This window comes from Pelobates fuscus, chromosome 13 (assembly GCF_036172605.1).
Source record: "Pelobates fuscus isolate aPelFus1 chromosome 13, aPelFus1.pri, whole genome shotgun sequence".
Classification (NCBI taxonomy): Eukaryota; Metazoa; Chordata; class Amphibia; order Anura; family Pelobatidae; genus Pelobates; species Pelobates fuscus.
In genome coordinates, this window is record NC_086329.1 from 44,229,296 (window position 1) to 44,248,870 (window position 19,575).

Below are 19,575 nucleotides of genomic sequence, written 5' to 3' on the forward strand. Positions count from 1 at the left end.
TTTTTTTTTTTTTTTAAATATATAATTATTTGCTATGATGATACATAATTGATTCACTTCATTTGAAGTTGAACCAGTTTCCCCCAGTATTTGCAGCGATTGCATTGTGAATTGAAATATTACTATAAAATATTGCACTGAATCCGGCTTTCTGAACACAATCCATCAGCCCTGTCCACATAAAAAGCTACTTGTAGACTAATTGGCCCAGAAACACTTTGCTGAAATACATTGATGACACACTGCTCAGATTAATTCACTTGTGTATAAGATGGAAATGTTTGCCTCCCTTGCTTCAATCTTACAAAATAAATAAATAAAACATTTCCCTTTTAACCCTCTGAACGTTTGTTTCAAGGCTGGAAAATTCGTATAATTTTTTTTAAATTCTTTATTTTGCATAAAGAAAAATGCCACATAACATGTCACAGCAGTGTATATCAGTGTAGAGACATGAAGGTCCCCCTGTCCATTGCAAAAGTCATGTACATGTCACACCACCTATACCTTAATGACTAATCTCTTCAACATTACTCTCCTTCTTATATTCCTTGTATTCTTGCCTGGGCTCCTGTGTCTTGTAAAATGAGGGGAGGGAGTTGTGGATGGTAGCGGTCAATTGGTCCATTAAGTAGTTTACTTCTATATTTGCTTGAACCTCACTAACGGGGCTTTTGTCTTTATCCAATTCACTGCCAACACCCATCTGGCCACTAAGGTGATTTTGTTAAATAATTTTCATGTATTTTTAGGGAGGTTCTCGGAGGGCTTAGATAACTATAAATGCCAGGGATCTAGGCCAATGGTCTATAAAACACTTTACCTAGGATCTCCCAGACCTTCTACCAGAACCTTATTAGGATGGACAAGACCACCATTTATGGAGATACATATGGATTTTTAGTTTGTACAGAGAAAGATGGAAATCCTTTAAAATTCTTTAAAGTACCAGGCAATTTAAATAAATGTTTTTGTTAAAGCAGTTGACTTTCAAGATATTTAAACCGCTTTATGATCGACCAACAAGAAAAATTCTCTCTTCTCCTGTGCTTCCCTTGTATAACCTCATTATTGTTCACCAACATAGGTCACCTGGAGAAGAATCTAAGTAAGAGAAATTAAACTTTTGTTAGAATTTGAGATTTCCATTTGCAGTTTAGTGAATAACCACATGGGTGTTACTGTTCTGATTCATCTACAGTGAAGAGCATCATACTTATTTGTGTATTTGTGATCACATTTGCAGTTCTGGAGTCTGTGTGGCAACTCGTTAACGCCAAAACGAGGGGTGTTTGGTAAGACGGGTGATCTGCAAACCATTCTGTGCCTGGCCTGTGCGAGGGATGAAGTGACCTACTCTGGAGCCCTGAATGGGGACATATATGTCTGGAAAGGGTTAAATCTATCTCGTACCATCCAAGGAGCACACATGGCAAGTACATCTTCTGTATATACTATGCTTCAATTTTCTCTAAAGAAAAATCTTGTAATGCTCAATGCAGCCATTTTTGTTTTTGTGATGTGGTATGTAATTTAAAAAAAAAAGTATTTGAGTCCCAGCTGTTTTTGAATGTTTGTCTACTGACAAAGAAATGGTCAGTCTATAATTTTAATGGTACGTGTATTTTAACAGTGAGAGACAGAATAACAACAACAACAACAACAAAATCTATACATTTGCATGTCAATGAGTGAAATAAGTATTTGATTTATGGCTCCCAGGTGTCTTTTATACAGGTAACGAGCTGATATTAGGAGAACTCTCTAAAAGGGAGGGGGGTCCTAATCTCAGCTGGTTACCTGTATAAAAGACACCTGCCCATAGACGCAATCAATCAGATTCCAAACTCTCCACCATGGCCAAGACCAAAGAGCTGTCCAAGGATGCCAGGGACAAGATTGTAGACCTACACAAGGTTGGAATGGGCTACAAGACCATCACCAAGCAGCTTGGTGAGAAGGTGACAACAGATGGTGAGATTATTCGCAAAATGGAAGAAACACAAAATAACTGTCAGTCTCCCTCGGTCTGGTGCTCCATGCAAGATCTCACCTCATGGAGTTTCAATGATCATGGGAACGGTGAGGAATCAGCCCAGAACTACACGGGAGGATCTTGTTAATGATCTCAAGGCAGCTGGGACCATAGTCACCAAGAAAACAACTGGTAACACAGTACGCCATGAAGGATTGAAATCCTGCAGCGCCCGCAAGGTCCCCCTGCTCAAGAAAGCACATGTACAGGCCCATCTGAACTATGCCAATGAACATCTGAATGATTCAGAGGAGAACTGGGTGAAAGTGTTGTGGTCAGATGAGACCAAAATCGAGCTCTTCGGCATCAACTCAACTCGCTGTGTTTGGAGGAGGAGGAATGCTGACTATGACCCCAAGAACACCATCCCCACCGCCAAAGATGGAGGTGGAAACATTATCCTTTAGGGGTGTTTTTCTGCTAAGGGGACAGGACAACTACACTGCATCAAAGGGACGATGGACATAGAAAAGACCATGTACCGTAAAATCTTGGGTAAGAACCTCCTTCCTTTAGCCAGGGCATTGAAAATGGGTTGTGAACGGGTATTCCAGCATGACAATGACCCAAAACACACAGCCAAGGCAACAAAAGAGTGGCTCAAGAAGAAGCACATTAAGGTCCTGGAGTGGCCTAGCCAGTCTCCAGACCTTAATCCCATAGAAAATCTGGGGAGGGAGCTGAAGGTTCCGAGCTGCCAAACGTCAGCCTCGAAACCTTAATGACTTGGAGAGGATCTGAAAAGAGGAGTGGAACAAAATCCCTCCTGAGATGTGTGCAAACCTGGTGGCCAACTACAAGAAACATCTAACCTCTAACCTGCCAGCTAGGGTTTTGCCACCAAGTATGAAGTTGAAGGGGTCAAATACTTATTTCACTCATTGACATGCAAATCAATGTATAACTTTTTTGACATGTGTGTGTCTGGATTTTTTTTTTTTTGTTATTCTGTCTCTCACTATTAAAATACTTATAGACTGATTATTTCTTTGTCACCTTGCAAAAGATGCACATCTCCTGTCTGCAACCTTTGTAAACCCTCCCCTTCTAACCATGCCCAGACTTTCTGTGGCTGTCCAATCACTGACCTTCCAATGCAGCTCTCTGAGAAGTCCTTACAAGGTAAACTACAAGATAATAGGACTGGTTGTCAAATTGACAGGCAGAGTGGTGTAACAAAGGTTAATTTATAAAAGTGTAAATTTCTATTAAAATCTGAACTTTTTGTAAAATAGAAACTAAAGTGTACACAAGCTTCACATAAAGCATTTTAGCAAGCTAATGTGCTTTAGGTGTCTAGATGATTACTTTAACTGTTTCCTCCCCCCCCCCCTCCCCCTGTTCCATGTGATTAAGAGTAGGATTTGCTTGATTCCTACTTGATTTAAGAAGTCTTTCACTCTTTGACACGAGTATGGCAGTCCTCCCTGGCCCTGGGGACATCAACTATTTTTTACAAACCCCAACTTTCCAAAGGAGATTTGAAGTGACCAGTTGCTGGGTTTTTCCACAAGTTTTTGAAAGCCTCTTAAAGGTAGTCTGCTTTCTCCTGACCCTTTATTGTTGATCTCAGGGAAGGGATAGTAGGTAGTTGGTTTTAGCAGATAACTGTGTGTATGTGTGAATAATAGGGGTACATTGATGTTGTGGCAGGCTTATGCAATGTTTGATCATATACTGTAACTAAGCCCCCATTACTTTTGCCTCGGTTAGATGTTTAAAAAAACAAACAAAACAAAAAAACAACTTGCATTCTGTGAGCTTTCAAATTGCTGTTTAGTGAATGAGTGAGTACGCTGGATCTTGTAGGTGTGTATATATAATATAAAGTCTAGAGAGGATTCTAATTGGAACACCTACAGGGGTTCCTAGTAGTTTAACTTTGGCTCCAATAGGGTCCTTTATCTTTTGTTTATGGTCCTCTGGGTTTCTGTGGTTATAAACCAATTGTTCTGATGCCATCTTTTCCACCTTCTGGACTCCCTGATCTGGGTTCTAACACTGTCTCTTTGCTTCCCAGGCAGGAATCTTCAGTATGAATGCGTGCGAAGAGGGCTTTGCCACTGGTGGCCGAGACGGCTGTGTGCGTCTGTGGGATTTAAATTTTAAACCAATTACTGTGATTGATCTCAGGGAAACAGACCAAGGATACAAAGGTGACATCTGTTTATAACTTACTGACGGCCAACACATATCTTTGTGTTTGTATTATGTATGTAGGAACTTGAGTGGGATGGAAACCCCAGTGTTTTAATTCCTCAAAGGGTGAAGATGTTAAGGGGATCTAATTGAAAGGTGGTCTGCACCCAGAACTGCTCAGATCTCTCCTAGTCCTACCCGCCCCTTTGTAGAGCACTCTGTTCCAAACCAAACTGAACCAAAAGTTCCATGACATAACACAATAAAACATATCCGAGGGCCTTATTTCAGAAATGGAGCAGTTAGAAGAGATCTGTGACACCAGAGTCATAAATCTTCATTCCCCACCGCCACAGTTTATTCCAGGGAAAGAATGGTAGAAGGCCAGTGATAGCTCTTCCTGGAATTCAGGGGTCTGGTGTCTACTATACCCCCAATGCTCTCTATAGTTCCCCCCCTGTGCTGCCCCCCACCCAGAGCACAGAAGGGGCTAAAATACCATTCTGTCAATAACCTAAGTCCAGCGCCAAAGTCCCTCGGTTCTGGTTCGGGCTTTGCCTCTGCTCCTTTCATACCGACATCAGCCGGCGGGGGAGTCCTAAAGCGCTGGCATTAGTATTTCCCACATAGGAAAGCCTGTATAATGCTTTCCTATGGGATTTTACATGACGCTCTGCATAAGGACGTCAGGTGTCAGGTGACCAAAAGTCGCCTAACGACCTGGAAGTCCCTCTAGTGATTGTCTGTCTGGTAGACCGCCACTAGAGGTGGAGTTAACCCACAAAGGCAATTATTGCAGTTTATTAAAAACTGCAATAATTACCTTTGCAGGGTTAAGAGACTTGGAGTTGGGACGATGACTCAAGTGGTCTTAGTTCCTATATTGTTCCTTTAAATTCACACTTTAAAACATGGTGGGAAAATAGAAATTATAAACTTGTTGTTGGTTATATGTGATGGGGATGGCTTTGGCCGGCTGAGAATTACCTGTGTCTTAATGGGTAGGTAACTTCAGGTTTTATTGTGTGTAACCCATATTCGGAACAACCAGTATGTTATTATCTAACATTTGTGTCTGTATGCCATGCTTCATTCAGTAATGAATGGAGCTGAATTTTTCATTATGTTCTGGTAAACGATTCATCTGAGACTGTGAATCTAATCATAAAGTACATCTCCAATCATCCTATATTGCTTTTGCTGTAGACTGTTTAAACTGGAATAAACAATCGAATAAAACAGACTACATGAAAAGTAAAATAACAGACACAGTCTGTCTAATCCTACTTTGGAAAACAAGGTTTAAATTGCCTCAAGTTTTTTTAAATAATTTGATTCTTTAATGTTTTTTCGACTTTTCTTACTGCATTATTTCTGCTCTCGTTTTATTTTCTCAGAATTGTGTAGAAATCCATGTCATTACACGAGTAATATGAAATCTGAATATATATAATGTAGATATATGATCTATCTCATAATTTGCAGTACCGAGAACCTCCTTTCCTCAGTGTTTTGAGTAAGACTCCCATCAGCTTCAGCTAGTCAGGCTTTGGTATATGTCATTTGAAATTTTAGAAATAGATATTTTTGCCTAATGTGAAAATGTAGGCTCTTTTGACCAAACACCTGCATTTTTGTAATTTATTCATTATTAATTTTCTATATGTCATGTGCAAGGCTGTCGTGGCACAGTCTGGCATACAATGTAAATCAACTTGATTCCCATGATGCTGTGTGTGTAGGCCCATGAGTATACATCTGCATGTATGTCACCACTGAAAGAATGCTCAAGTGTGAAGACAATTATATAATTAGGGAAGAAGATGCCTTAGTGTCATGTTAAGATGGCAGCTCGTCACCCAGATGTACTGGGGAGATGCATGTGTTTTACACTTGCTTACACATTGGATTGCAAGATAAAACTTACCAGGAAAGCTTAAAGGATCTTAACATGTATAGCTTGGAGGAAAATGAGACAGGGGGAATATGATAGAAACATTTAAATACATAAAGGGAATCAACACGGTAAAGGAGGAGACCATATTTAAAAGAAGAAAAACTACCACAACAAGAGGACATAGTTTTAAATTAGAGGGGCAAAGGTTTAAAAACAATATCAGGAAGTATTACTTTACCGAGAGGGTAGTGGATGCATGGAATAGCCTTCCATCTGAAGTGGTAGATGTTAACACAGTAAAGGAGTTTAAGCATGCATGGGATAGGCATAAGGCTATCCTAACTATAAGATAAGGCCAGGGACTAATGAAAGTATTTAGAAAATTGGGCAGACTAGATGGGCCGAATGGTTCTTATCTGCCTTCACATTCTATGTTTCTATGTTTACACTGTTACACTGCACTTACATGTTACACTGCACTTCATCCCAGTAAACCATCCAGAGGTATGCCAGTTCTCTATAAGTATCATAGCTTTTCACCTGGGTTCAACACATATATGTTTTATGGAAGTGGGATGGTGTTATGGGAATAACCATGAATGACATCTGCTTCTTTTGTCTGGCAGGGTTATCTGTTCGGAGCGTGTGTTGGAGAGGAGACCACATCTTGGTTGGGACACAGGACAGTGAAATCTTTGAGATTGTGGTGCATGAGCGAAATAAGCCCTTCTTGATAATGCAGGGCCATTGTGAGGGGGAACTCTGGGCTCTGGCTGTACATCCTAATAAACCGCTGGCAATCACTGGGAGCGATGACCGATCAGTGAGGTTAGGACCTGAGCTACTGTCCACACTGATACAGCATCATGCTAGCTAACAATTATCACTTCAAATAGCCTTTTTGTAATGTTCTGTTATATATTCTGTTTAAAGATTATAAGGTAGGGCAAATTTATGTTAGAACTATTCTTTCTGAAGGCTTAATAAGGTCCAACCAGAATGTCACCTGACACCTAATGCTTAAAACGGGATTGTCACTTTTTAATATTACACCATTGAATTAAACTTTGAAAGTGAATATCACCTATAAATTGTGTTAATCTACTTCCACCGAAATTTTCAAGCAGAGGGTCTGATTAGTGCAGTGCTGCATTTTAACGCTCGTGTGCACAAGCCTCTCAATGCATTTTCAGTGGGAAAGCCTTGGATTGGTCGGAGATCATCTACATTGATGATCTAAACCAGGGATAGGCAACCTTCGGCACTCCAGATGTTGTGGACTACATCCCTCATTATGCTCTTACACCCATAATGCTGGCAAAGCATCATGGGAGGTGTAGTCCAGAACATCTGGAGTGCCGAAGGTGGCCTATGCCTGATCTAAACCAAAAAGGCGGAGCTTCTCTATGGAGACTCGCGTGTTGTGGGCTTAACGCTATGTAAAACTCACTCTTCTAACCCTCAGACGGTGTGAGGAGAGGGTGAGGGGATTATAAAATACAGATTAAAATGATAGCATTAGGAATATGTTTGTGTTTTATGTTCAATGCCAGAAAAAGGCAACATTTATAACCGTAATCAAAAGGGAGTCATGATGAAGATGTCCAGTTGCAGAATAGAAGTGTGGATTTCTATGTTTATTCAACCTCATAAAATATATTTATTAAATATAGGGGATTGATAAACAAAATGTAACAAGTCTAGGAAGTGTCTGTTCCCCTTTACATCTCTTCCTTCTCACAACTCGTGTTAACTTGACTGGTGGCTGACCTAAAATGTAAATTTATGTAACTTAGCAGAGACAGATAGTATTTTAACACCATCTGAGGAGTGGCCAGTGGAGGTGTCCCTAGGGAACAATGTTGAAAAGGCAGTGTTTCATGAAAATGCCTGCAGGGACTGATTATACCCACCATAACAACTACATTAAACTGCAGTTGTTCTGGTGACTATAGTGTCCCTTTAAGCCAATCCCTGTAACATGAAAAAAGAGACTATGTTCCACTCTCTGCTATTGGGTTTTGAAAGAATCCATTAATGATAAAATTAAATTGCTCTTTCAGGACAGTTTGATTTCTGTCTGACATTAAAGAACAAACTCTGTTTACTTATTTTCTCACCACAATTCAATTAGGATCTGTGAATCTTTCAGCCGTACTGCAGTGCTTCCAGGATTTGCTGAGACAGGACAAACGCAGTTTTTTTTTTTCTGCGTTCTCTGTTCCAGGTAAAGGCTTTCTAGTTAATGAACTCTGGGTCTGAGCTGGCTCATTATTCATTATGGATATGAGAGGAGCAGAAAATCCAGATTCCTGAGCAAGACCTATTCAATTATCCTGTCACAATGTTTCATTTCAGCAGATTACATTAGCATGGCTAATGAAAGTAATGTGCTCCACGTTCACTTGTGTTAGGAGTGAGCATCACTGAATTGCTCTTTGGCAAGAACAAAAATGGCAATGGTCAGATTGAAGGATGGAATCGAACACAAATGAAAGATCTATCTTTCACATTCAATAAGCTATGTATCTGTATACTACCTCGTGACCTTTCTGTGTCCACCCATCTGTTCCACGTTTTCCTGTATTTCTTTTGTCATTTTCTGTTTCATGATTTTTGACTGTCCTGTATCTACCTACCTTTTTCATGTCCTCCTAACTCTGTCCCATTCCAGCAATGTCCTTTCCATCACCTCCTATGGTTTTCTCTTGGTGCTTTGTCCATGGCTTTCTGTCTTTTCCAGGACCTCATTCTTGTGGGTTTCTTTGGTGTGTTCTTGCAAGGGCTGTTGTACAATATATTAGGTCCATCTGTTTCAAGACCTCCTGTCTGCTCTGGAATGTGTGTTCCTCCAATAAAACTTTTGCTATATATCCAATCAATCTTCAGTAATAAAAGATGTTCCCTTACCAATAATTAATTACACATAATTTAATAATGTCCTTGCCATCCCTCTTCCATTCAACGATTTCGACTTGATTCCAAAATCCTTGGATTGTGTACTGCATACCAAATTACAAAAGTTTAGGTCACAATAAGTTTCTGAGTTTTAGCCTACATTTTGTAAATTTGAGCAATCTACTATAATACACTGTCCACTTAACAAGTGCTTTTGATTTTAAACATGGATTCCATTTTGTTATGATCCCTCTAACACTGAATCAGTTGCCGTAGAGTTGCAAGAAACAGCTCGTGTTCTTGCACACATATAATTTCTACATGCTGACTGGTAATGTGTGAAAAGTTCTTTTTGTATCTGATACATGACAGCAGTTCTAACTTTTGCAGTCTGCCGGGGAGTACATGAAATGTATCCAGGAAAACATGGCGGATCTAGTGATCCTATGTTACCATCATGTTACTAAATCAGGATTGCCCAAAAGCTAGGACCCCAGTTGTTGTAGAAGTACAACTCACATGATGTTTTTCATATCTTTAGAATGCTTTAGAAAGCGTCATGGAAGTAGTTTTAAAACCTCTTGGGATCTACCTTTTGAACACCCCTGTACTAAACAATGTTACCATTATGTTGCCATAACTTGACAAGGTTTTTCTTTTTCTTCTTTTATTTATTTTTTATCACAGAATATGGAGTCTGATTGACCATGCCCTTATTGCAAGGTGCAATATGGAGGAACCTATCCGTTGCGCTGCTGTTAGTACAGATGGTATCCATCTCGCTCTTGGAATGAAGGATGGGTCTTTTACTGTGCTACGGGTCAGGTGATGCATCAACACAAACACACTCAATCTGTTGCAGTAATAATAATAATAAAATATAAAGGTCCTTAAATATTAGTGTTATGCTGAGACTAACACACATAGCTTAACAGATTTCAGGGTTCGTGGTGGGTAAATAACAACCTTTACCTCTCATGCACACTTACTCTAACAATTGCAATGCTCCATTTACACATGGCAATTATGTGTATGTGGTAAAGTGCTAAACGTGGAGCAATCAGCTGGAGATTTCTATGGGGATTGCTGCATTTTTATGTAAGTGTCCCAGTATTGCTCTTTATATTTACCCCCATGTGTCAGCAGTCAATGGGCTTTGTGTGTAAAAAGCAATTTTGGGGCAGTCACCATGGAAACCACTGGAATGTTTCTGCTAGTTGCTCCATGTTATAGAACTTCACCACTCTTTTAGAGTAATTTATTAATTTAGAATGTATGACCCCAATAACTTTGTCACAAGGCAGAACGGAAGGCGTATTCACATCATCTTATTGTGTTAATCTCTAAAATCCACCTCTGTTCTACCTTCACCTCTGTTCTACATTCACCTCTGGTCTACATTCACCTCTGGTCTACATTCTCCTCTGGTCTACATTCACCTCTGGTCTACATTCACCTCTGGTCTACATTTATCTCTGGTCTACATGACAAAAATCTGTGTATCTTTAACATCTCATTGAAAAATCACCGGTATTAAGATGCACTTGGGCACCCCATTTCTGCTTTAACAGTTTCTGGTCTTCTGCGAAGGGTTGTCGAAATATTTGGAGGAATTTACTTTAATTGAGACACATCATCCTGGTGAAAAGTATTTTTGTGGTGATACTGCTTACTGTGGCTCTTTGGAACTCTGTAGTCAGTATTACAATCAAAAATATATAAAAACAAGGTGTATTAAGTAACAAAAACTAAGGGCTGGCGGCTACATACATACACAAGCGTCTAAAATTGAGTGGTAGCTCAACAAGGTATAGAACAGTATGTGCGCTCAGAAACAAATATGTGGAAAAATATGATAACTATATTTATATTTATTGGGGTATAACTCCTATACATTAAATATACTGTCAATATATATGAAATAAATAAAGACAAACACTACATGCATAAAAAATCACAATAACTGTTTTTTTTTTTCATCATTATTATTTATTTATTATTTTTTTATTGCTTTGTGCTTTTTATTATAAACCCTTTTTTGGAGGTGAGTGAGGGTTGCTGTGCTTCCATACTCCTGACCCTGGGACACTAAGGACCTGTGCGTTTATTCCATCCAACTACACCGCGGTCTTTTGCGAAGTTACCGACCGTGGTGCATCAACTCGAGAGTAATCCATCAGTTGTAGCTGTGGGTGGTTTGCTACAACTACACCGCGGCCTTTTTTGAAGATCCCGGCCGCGGTGTATATCATCGTTGCTAGACGGTTCCCCTTTGAAGTGGGTCGGAAGCCAGCCTGCTGCATAGAACTCCCTCTCTCTCCCACTTCCTTTTTTTTGCTCCATTTACCTCGGTGGGGGGCCCACACCGAGGCAGGTACTTTTATTATTGTGCAAAATTTTTTTTTTACAGATTTGTTTATTTCTATAGTGTTTATTACTGTGTTCTGTGACACAGTTTTATTTCTTGGGCAGCTGTTTGGATATTTTATTTATATTTTGCAATATAGAATCGATTGACTTATCATTTACTCTCCACTCTATATTGTGTATCTGCAATAGAGAGCTTATTGGTATATCTATGATCATAGTGGGTCCAGGCAGTTATTGTGATTTTTTATGCATGTAGTGTTTGTCTTTATTTATTTCATATATATTGACAGTATATTTAATGTATAGGAGTTATACCCCAATAAATATAAATATAGTTATCATATTTTTCCACATAGTATTACAATCAAGCAATACAATTGTTATGCTCTTCGTCATTTGTATAAGGATATGGAATTATCTGCCTGAAGAGGTGGTTTTGTCAGGGTCATTACAGATGTTTAAACTGCAATTGGATAAATACTTACAAAAACATAACATATAGGGATATCATTTACAATTAGTGGGCTAATAGCTGCTTGATCCAAGGAGACATCTGACTGCTATTTTGGGGTCAAGAAGGAATTTTTTCCTAGTTTGTGGCAAAATTGGAAGTGCTTCAGACTAGGTTTTTTGCCGTCTTTTGGATCAACAGCAAAACTAACTTTAATACTGTATATTAATTTGAACCCCTTATACAGGGAGTGCAGAATTATTAGGCAAATGAGTATTTTGACCACATCATCCTCTTTATGCATGTTGTCTTACTCCAAGCTGTATAGGCTCGAAAGCCTACTACCAATTAAGCATATTAGGTGATGTGCATCTCTGTAATGAGAAGGGGTGTGGTCTAATGACATCAACACCCTATATCAGGTGTGCATAATTATTAGGCAACTTCCTTTCCTTTGGCAAAATGGGTCAAAAGAAGGACTTGACAGGCTCAGAAAAGTCAAAAATAGTGACATATCTTGCAGAGGGATGCAGCACTCTTAAAATTGCAAAGCTTCTGAAGCGTGATCATCGAACAATCAAGCGTTTCATTCAAAATAGTCAACAGGGTCGCAAGAAGCGTGTGGAGAAACCAAGGCGCAAAATAACTGCCCATGAACTGAGAAAAGTCAAGCGTGCAGCTGCCAAGATGCCACTTGCCACCAGTTTGGCCATATTTCAGAGCTGCAACATCACTGGAGTGCCCAAAAGCACAAGGTGTGCAATACTCAGAGACATGGCCAAGGTAAGAAAGGCTGAAAGACGACCACCACTGAACAAGACACACAAGCTGAAACGTCAAGACTGAGCCAAGAAATATCTCAAGACTGATTTTTCTAAGGTTTTATGGACTGATGAAATGAGAGTGAGTCTTGATGGGCCAGATGGATGGATTGGTAAAGGGCAGAGAGCTCCAGTCCGACTCAGACGCCAGCAAGGTGGAGGTGGAGTACTGGTTTGGGCTGGTATCATCAAAGATGAGCTTGTGGGGCCTTTTCGGGTTGAGGATGGAGTCAAGCTCAACTCCCAGTCCTACTGCCAGTTTCTGGAAGACACCTTCTTCAAGCAGTGGTACAGGAAGAAGTCTGCATCCTTCAAGAAAAACATGATTTTCATGCAGGACAATGCTCCATCACACGCGTCCAAGTACTCCACAGCGTGGCTGGCAAGAAAGGGTATAAAAGAAGAAAATCTAATGACATGGCCTCCTTGTTCACCTGATCTGAACCCCATTGAGAACCTGTGGTCCATCATCAAATGTGAGATTTACAAGGAGGGAAAACAGTACACCTCTCTGAACAGTGTCTGGGAGGCTGTGGTTGCTGCTGCACGCAATGTTGATGGTGAACAGATCAAAACACTGACAGAATCCATGGATGGCAGGCTTTTGAGTGTCCTTGCAAAGAAAGGTGGCTATATTGGTCACTGATTTGTTTTTGTTATGTTTTTGAATGTCAGAAATGTATATTTGTGAATGTTGAGATGTTATATTGGTTTCACTGGTAAAAATAAATAATTGAAATGGGTATATATTTGTTTTTTGTTAAGTTGCCTAATAATTATGCACAGTAATAGTCACCTGCACACACAGATATCCCCCTAAAATAGCTATAACTAAAAACAAACTAAAAACTACTTCCAAAAATATTCAGCTTTGATATTAATGAGTTTTTTGGGTTCATTGAGAACATGGTTGTTGTTCAATAATAAAATTAATCCTCAAAACTACAACTTGCCTAATAATTCTGCACTCCCTGTATGTTGCCTACAAATTGTCCAGTGTTCGGAAGATTTGTTTGTTAGCCTATCCTTTTTCACAGTATTTCTATCATTAACGATGGAACTAAAATAAAAAAGGTTTATTTTTAAGTATTCATCTCTCAATTAAATCACAAAGATAAAGATGTATGTCCATCTGTCCTCTATTTTATATTTTATTTTTCTGACACTGATTAATGCATCAATATATTAAAGTATTGATTTCAGCCAATGAGTGAACGGGTGACTTTCTGTAACACATTCTATACAAGCTTGTACCTCATTTGTCACTGAATATGTTGTCTAACAGGGACATGACCGAGGTTGTACATATAAAGGACAGGAAAGAAGCCATCCATGAACTCAAATATTCTCCAGATGGCAGTTTACTTGCTGTTGGCTCCAATGACAGTTTTGTAGATATCTACGGGGTTGTACAGCGATACAAAAAAGTTGGAGAATGTACAGGTTCGATGACATTCATAACACACATGGACTGGTCTTCAGATAGCAAATTTCTTCAAGCCAATGACGGCAGTGGGAAACGCATGTTTTATAGAATGCCAGGTGAGTAATATCAGCTATTAATGACTACACCTAGAGAACATCTGTACAATAATATTAACCACAAAGGGGCAGAACACCTACCTAGTAATGTAATGTTGAATATAAGTGACTGTTACAAGTGAATGTTATATAGAATGCCCAGCAGCATTGTAACTCAATGTTCTTCTTGATGTGTGATCAATAACATGGGGCATAAATGTTCACAACTATCCATTTGAGTGCATAGTCCATAACAGCAACCATCATGTATAAGTATTATTTGTTCTGTAGAATACCCAGTGAATAGTTAAGAATGGGTACAATATTAGGATGCTGTGTGTAATGCTCAATTGGTTATAATATCCGCAAATGGCGGCTAGAACATTGTATACAAATCCAAGTCACAAATAATGAACAGCATGGGAATTACTAGGAATGTAGGAATAACAAACAAATGTTCTGTAGGATGACCAGTCAATAACGGGCAATGGCTGCATCAGTAGAAAGATCTGTAGAATGGCCAGTCGGTAATTAAAAGCACCATTGGCTGCATCAATAGACAGTTGTTTATAATGATCAAGTTGCTGTCAATAGAATATATGTCCATTTACTAATTAGTAGCACAAATGGCTGCATCAATAGAATGTTGAATAGAATACTCAGTCATTATTTCTCAGCAACACTAACTGCCACAATAAAGTGTTATGTATAATACCCAGTCATTAATTAGGATCACAAATGGTTGCAACAGTAGAATTTTGTATAGAATGCCTAGTCACCCTTTGGAAACACCAATGGCCACACCAGTAGAATGGAGTATAGAATGCACAATATATACAAATCCACCAGCATTCACATTTTTTTGTAATCTAGCTATATCTACACAATTGGTAGTGGTAGAATTACGACTAATTATATGCCAATCCCATTGGATATACAGTGCATCTCAAGCAGGAATAGTGTCATTGTATCAACATCAACTTCTGTTCCAGCCACGCAGATGTTCAGGGGAAAATGTCAAGTTTTACCAAAAGTATTTTTTGACAATTGTATACATTACATTTTAGTAGATTTTAAAGGGGCACTATAGTGTTAAGAACACAAACGTTGAGAGCATTGGATTGACAATCTCAGCCAGGGAGGTGGGGAAGGACGTTGTGCTGTCCAATCGACTGTCTCTGAAAAGGCAGTGTTTACATTAAAAAGCCTGCAGGAACAGACTATAGACACCAGAACAGCTACATTAAGCTATAGTTGTTCTGGTGACTATAATGTCCCTTTAAGGGCACTATTTGCTTCTGTAGACTGTGTCTATTCTGCACAGAAATGTCTGTCAACATATAATGAACTGGGTTTCCTGATCTGTTTTCTGTATCTTAGTAAATTGATGGCTTTTAAAGGTTGTATTATTGTGACTGTCAAGGCTCACTTAAAGTTTATTTCTTTGCTTTTAAGGGGGTAAAGATGTTTCAAACAAGGAGGAGCTTAAGGGCGTACAATGGTCCAGGTGGACTTGTGTCTCTGGTTTGGAAGTAAATGGCATTGGGCCCAAATATTCTAATCTTAATGATGTCAACTCCGTAGATGCCAATTATCCTGGGCAGGTTCTGGTTACAGCTGATGATTATGGGATAGTAAAACTGTTCCGGTATCCATGTTTGAGAAAAGGTAATTTTCATTGCTGATTCATGTCCTGTATGGCTTTTGAAATGTTCGTCCCATCTGTGTCATTGATGTGGTGGAATTTATCTAACAATTAGAAGACTATACCTTGTAGTTTCACTTTGGGGAACCATGCCTTGAAGACTATGCCTTGTGGTAGTTTCACTATGGGGAACCATGTCTTGAAGACTTTTCCTTGTGGTAGTTTCACTTTGGGGAACCATGCCTTGAAGACTATGCCTTGTGGTAGTTTCACTTTGGGGAACCATGTCTTGAAGACTTTGCCTTGTGGTAGTTTCACTTTGGGGAACCATGCCTTGAAGACAATGCCTTGTAGTAGTTTCACTTTGGGGAACCATGCCTTGAAGACTATGCCTTGTAGTAGTCTCACTTTGAGGAACCATGCCTTGAAGACTATACTTTGTAGTAGTTTCAATTTGAGGAACCATGCCTTGAAGACTATACCTTGTAGTAGTTTCACTTTGGGGAACCATGCCTTGAAGACTATGCCTTTTAGTAGTCTCACTTTGAGGATCCATGCCTTGAAGACTATGCCTTGTAGTAATTTTATTTTGGGTAACTAAAAAAAGCGGTAAGAACCCTGCAGAGAGTTATTAGGGATACAGTCCAACACATTTTACAGTTGTTAAAGGAATAGAACACCTGTGCAAAGTGGTGCTAATGCAGAAAAAAGAGGAAATGGAAAAACAAAACATTAAAACAGTATATTTAATATGCTAAAATAATCAAACGGGGACTGACTGACCAGTCACGCACGCTGCCATGGACAGAAGAACTGGCAACTTTCCCAGTGTGAGCCCTTCAAATCAGTCTGCCCCACACTTTCACTAAGGCTGATAAAGCACATACATACTGCACAGCACATACTCTGTCCAAATGGACGGAGGATGGCTGCAAGAGAACAGCGATAACGATACTTATTCTGAAGAGTTCCTAGGGTGCCCTGCTAGCAGCCGTGATGTGACATCACATCACTACAAGGAGGGCATAAGAGCTGTTCAGAAAGAGCACATTGATCCCAGGATTCCCACTGGACCCCAGAGAAAGGAACCACTCAAACTGTCCCAAGCACAGGTAGAGACTGGATCTCATAGGAAGAAAAATAAATAGTGTAAGCGAGTATATATTAAAATGTACATGCATGTTCATAGTGCATGCAAGTGCATGTATGTACAGTATATGTGTGTAATACACATTGTGCATATTAAATGTGTATACAAGATCCAGCGCACTTACTCATTCCCTGAACAGCAGTTTCGAAGCTCACAGAATGTAATTTATTTATTTTTTATAACACCTAACCTAGGCAAAAATGAAGCGGTTTTAATTAAAGTACATGATCAGACTTTCATAAGCCTGCCATAACGCCAATGTACATTGGGAAATGTTCTTCTGAGGATAACAAAATGTGTGTATTGGCAATATGTAGCTATACCTTATTAAAATACAGCAGATCCCTGCTTCCTCAAAAGCTACTAATGTTAAAGCTGCTTTAATTTTTGTTTCCCTGTTTATGCCACTCTTGGTATAACTCAAACTGGCGGAATTAAATGGGTAATGTCCTACATTGTCATTTCTGTTCCATATTAATGATGTCCCATTAATGTTTGATCAATTTAATTGCAAAGTGACACACTGTTAGACTCACGCTGCGCACATTTTTCATCTTTACCCAATCAGCCTTAGGTGGTGTAAAATAATGATTTACGTGTAAGCTGTACTTAGCAGCATGAAAGCAGAAAGATGCATTGCTCTTTCCACTCAGCTTCCATTAAAAACATCATGATTTGAGTTTTTTGGAAATAAACAAAAATGTCTTGTGCCCTTTGGGAGCCCAAATAACTAAACTTGACTCAATCTTATCAACATCTATTGTAGTTATGGTTCATTATTTGAAAATATGATACATTTAGTTCACTGTCTAAAACATTCAGCTTTCTTTACTGACCTGTTTACCATGATGAACTTTGGTTTCTCAACAAATTTATTGAAAAAAATGCTGTTTCCAAACTCTCGCAGCTTTGATGCGATGCCAAATACCAGAAGCTCTGGAACAAAGGGACATATATTCCATAGGAGACCATAGGAGACCAACGGCAATGCCATGCACTATATACTAAATGATGTTTCGATTACAAAGGGAAAAAAGCCTGTTTCTTGCTATAATTGGTATGCCTAGTGAGAACGGGTGCATGGTTTCGCTAGATGAGAGGCGCCAAATAACAATTTCAGTACTGCTTCAGAAAGTATTGCAATCTGCTGTCCTCTCTGTGGCACTCTGTGTGAAGTTAAACAGTTTAAAATAATGCATGCTGGGATCTGTCATATCCCAGCATATACAACAAACAATAGAAAAACCGTGTCTGAAAAATTAACCCTTAAAGCGGCACTGTCTTGGCCACATCCGTTTTTTTTTTTTTTTAAAGCCCCTCCTGACTCCACTACATCTAATTTCCCCCCTAGTCACCCCCATATGCCCCTAGCCCCCCCATATTACCTTGTTTAAAAACCGAGGTCCTGGGCACTGCCATCTTTGTGTGGGTATATGAATGCCCTGTGAGACACATCACACTAGATAGCGCTGTAAAATTCCTGTGCATGTCCAGTTAAACACTGGGACAGGAATTTAGTCCATTCATTTTTCAGAAAGACAAATGAATAGAAATGTCAGATGAACAAACGCTGAATATCGGTGTTCGTTCGTTCATTTAGTTTATTACAAGGAGGGAGCTACTAGTGCGCTGCTCTCTCCTTGAAATATGTAAAAATAGAAGTGGCAGGGAGCTTTGCTACCCGCCACTTCCTAAGCCCTCCCAATGTTCTCCCTCACTCTATGGGAGTCAATATGACAAGTATATTCATGAATAGTGATGTCCCGAACCGTTCGCCGGCGAACATAGCGTGTTCGCAGTCGCGAACACGCGCAATGTTCGGTCCGCCCCCTATTCGTCATCATTGAGTAAACTTTGACCCTGTACCTCACAGTCAGCAGACACATTCTAGCCAATCAGCAGCAGACCCTCCCTCCTAGACCCTCCCACCTCCATGACGAATAGGGGGCGGACCGAACACGCTATGTTCGCTGGCGAACTGTTCGGGACATCACTACTCATGAAGTCTCTGAATAGTAATGTAACACCAAAGGAACCAGGAAAAGTAATTTTTCACTTTTCACTTGTTTTGAAGAAGTTACTGTAGGGTTGTGAAGGAAGCTGTGGAGATGTTAAAGAATCTGTGGAGCTGGAAATTATATTTTACTTAGTTTACAGATAACTTTTTTTTTTTTTAAATGTTATTTATTTATTTTGAATTTTGATAGGTGCAAAGTTTAAGAAGTACCTTGGTCACTCAGCCCATGTGACAAGTGTGCGGTGGTCACATGACTATCAGTGGATTATCTCCGTAGGTGGAGCTGATCACTCAGTATTTCAGTGGAAGTTCATTCCTGATCGAAAGATGAAAGATGTCCTGCATATTGCACCTCAAGGTAAGGACTCCCCCGGGTTTGTATCATGCAACAGAAAGTTTCTCCAAGTAGAGCAGAAATTCCATAATTTAGATAAAATTATGGCGCATTGACAAGAGGCAAAATTCTTAGCGGTTGTAAATTTACTTTGGTGGCTAATTGGTAGTAGTAAATTCTGTATGGTGTGCCTTTAGAAAATAAATCCACAGCCCTAGTCTAATACATTTATGCTAGGATATTTTATCAGGGATTATAGAAGAACAAGGGACTATTCTTTGAAGATCTTCTGTTCAG

At 39.4% G+C, this 19,575-nt stretch overlaps 1 protein-coding gene across 1 annotated transcript in view; it reads left to right on the forward strand.

Moving 5' to 3' along the window:
• The window catches only part of EML5 (EMAP like 5), a 226,353-nt gene that overhangs the window by 138,599 nt on the left and 68,179 nt on the right, over nucleotides 1–19,575 (forward strand). The window contains exons 5-11 of the mRNA XM_063439772.1: nucleotides 1,247–1,436; nucleotides 4,060–4,191; nucleotides 6,698–6,899; nucleotides 9,657–9,794; nucleotides 13,897–14,153; nucleotides 15,588–15,800; nucleotides 19,135–19,302. Of these exons, the coding sequence (XP_063295842.1) occupies nucleotides 1,247–1,436; nucleotides 4,060–4,191; nucleotides 6,698–6,899; nucleotides 9,657–9,794; nucleotides 13,897–14,153; nucleotides 15,588–15,800; nucleotides 19,135–19,302 (1,300 nt within the window). The remainder of the gene's footprint in view (nucleotides 1–1,246; nucleotides 1,437–4,059; nucleotides 4,192–6,697; nucleotides 6,900–9,656; nucleotides 9,795–13,896; nucleotides 14,154–15,587; nucleotides 15,801–19,134; nucleotides 19,303–19,575) is intronic.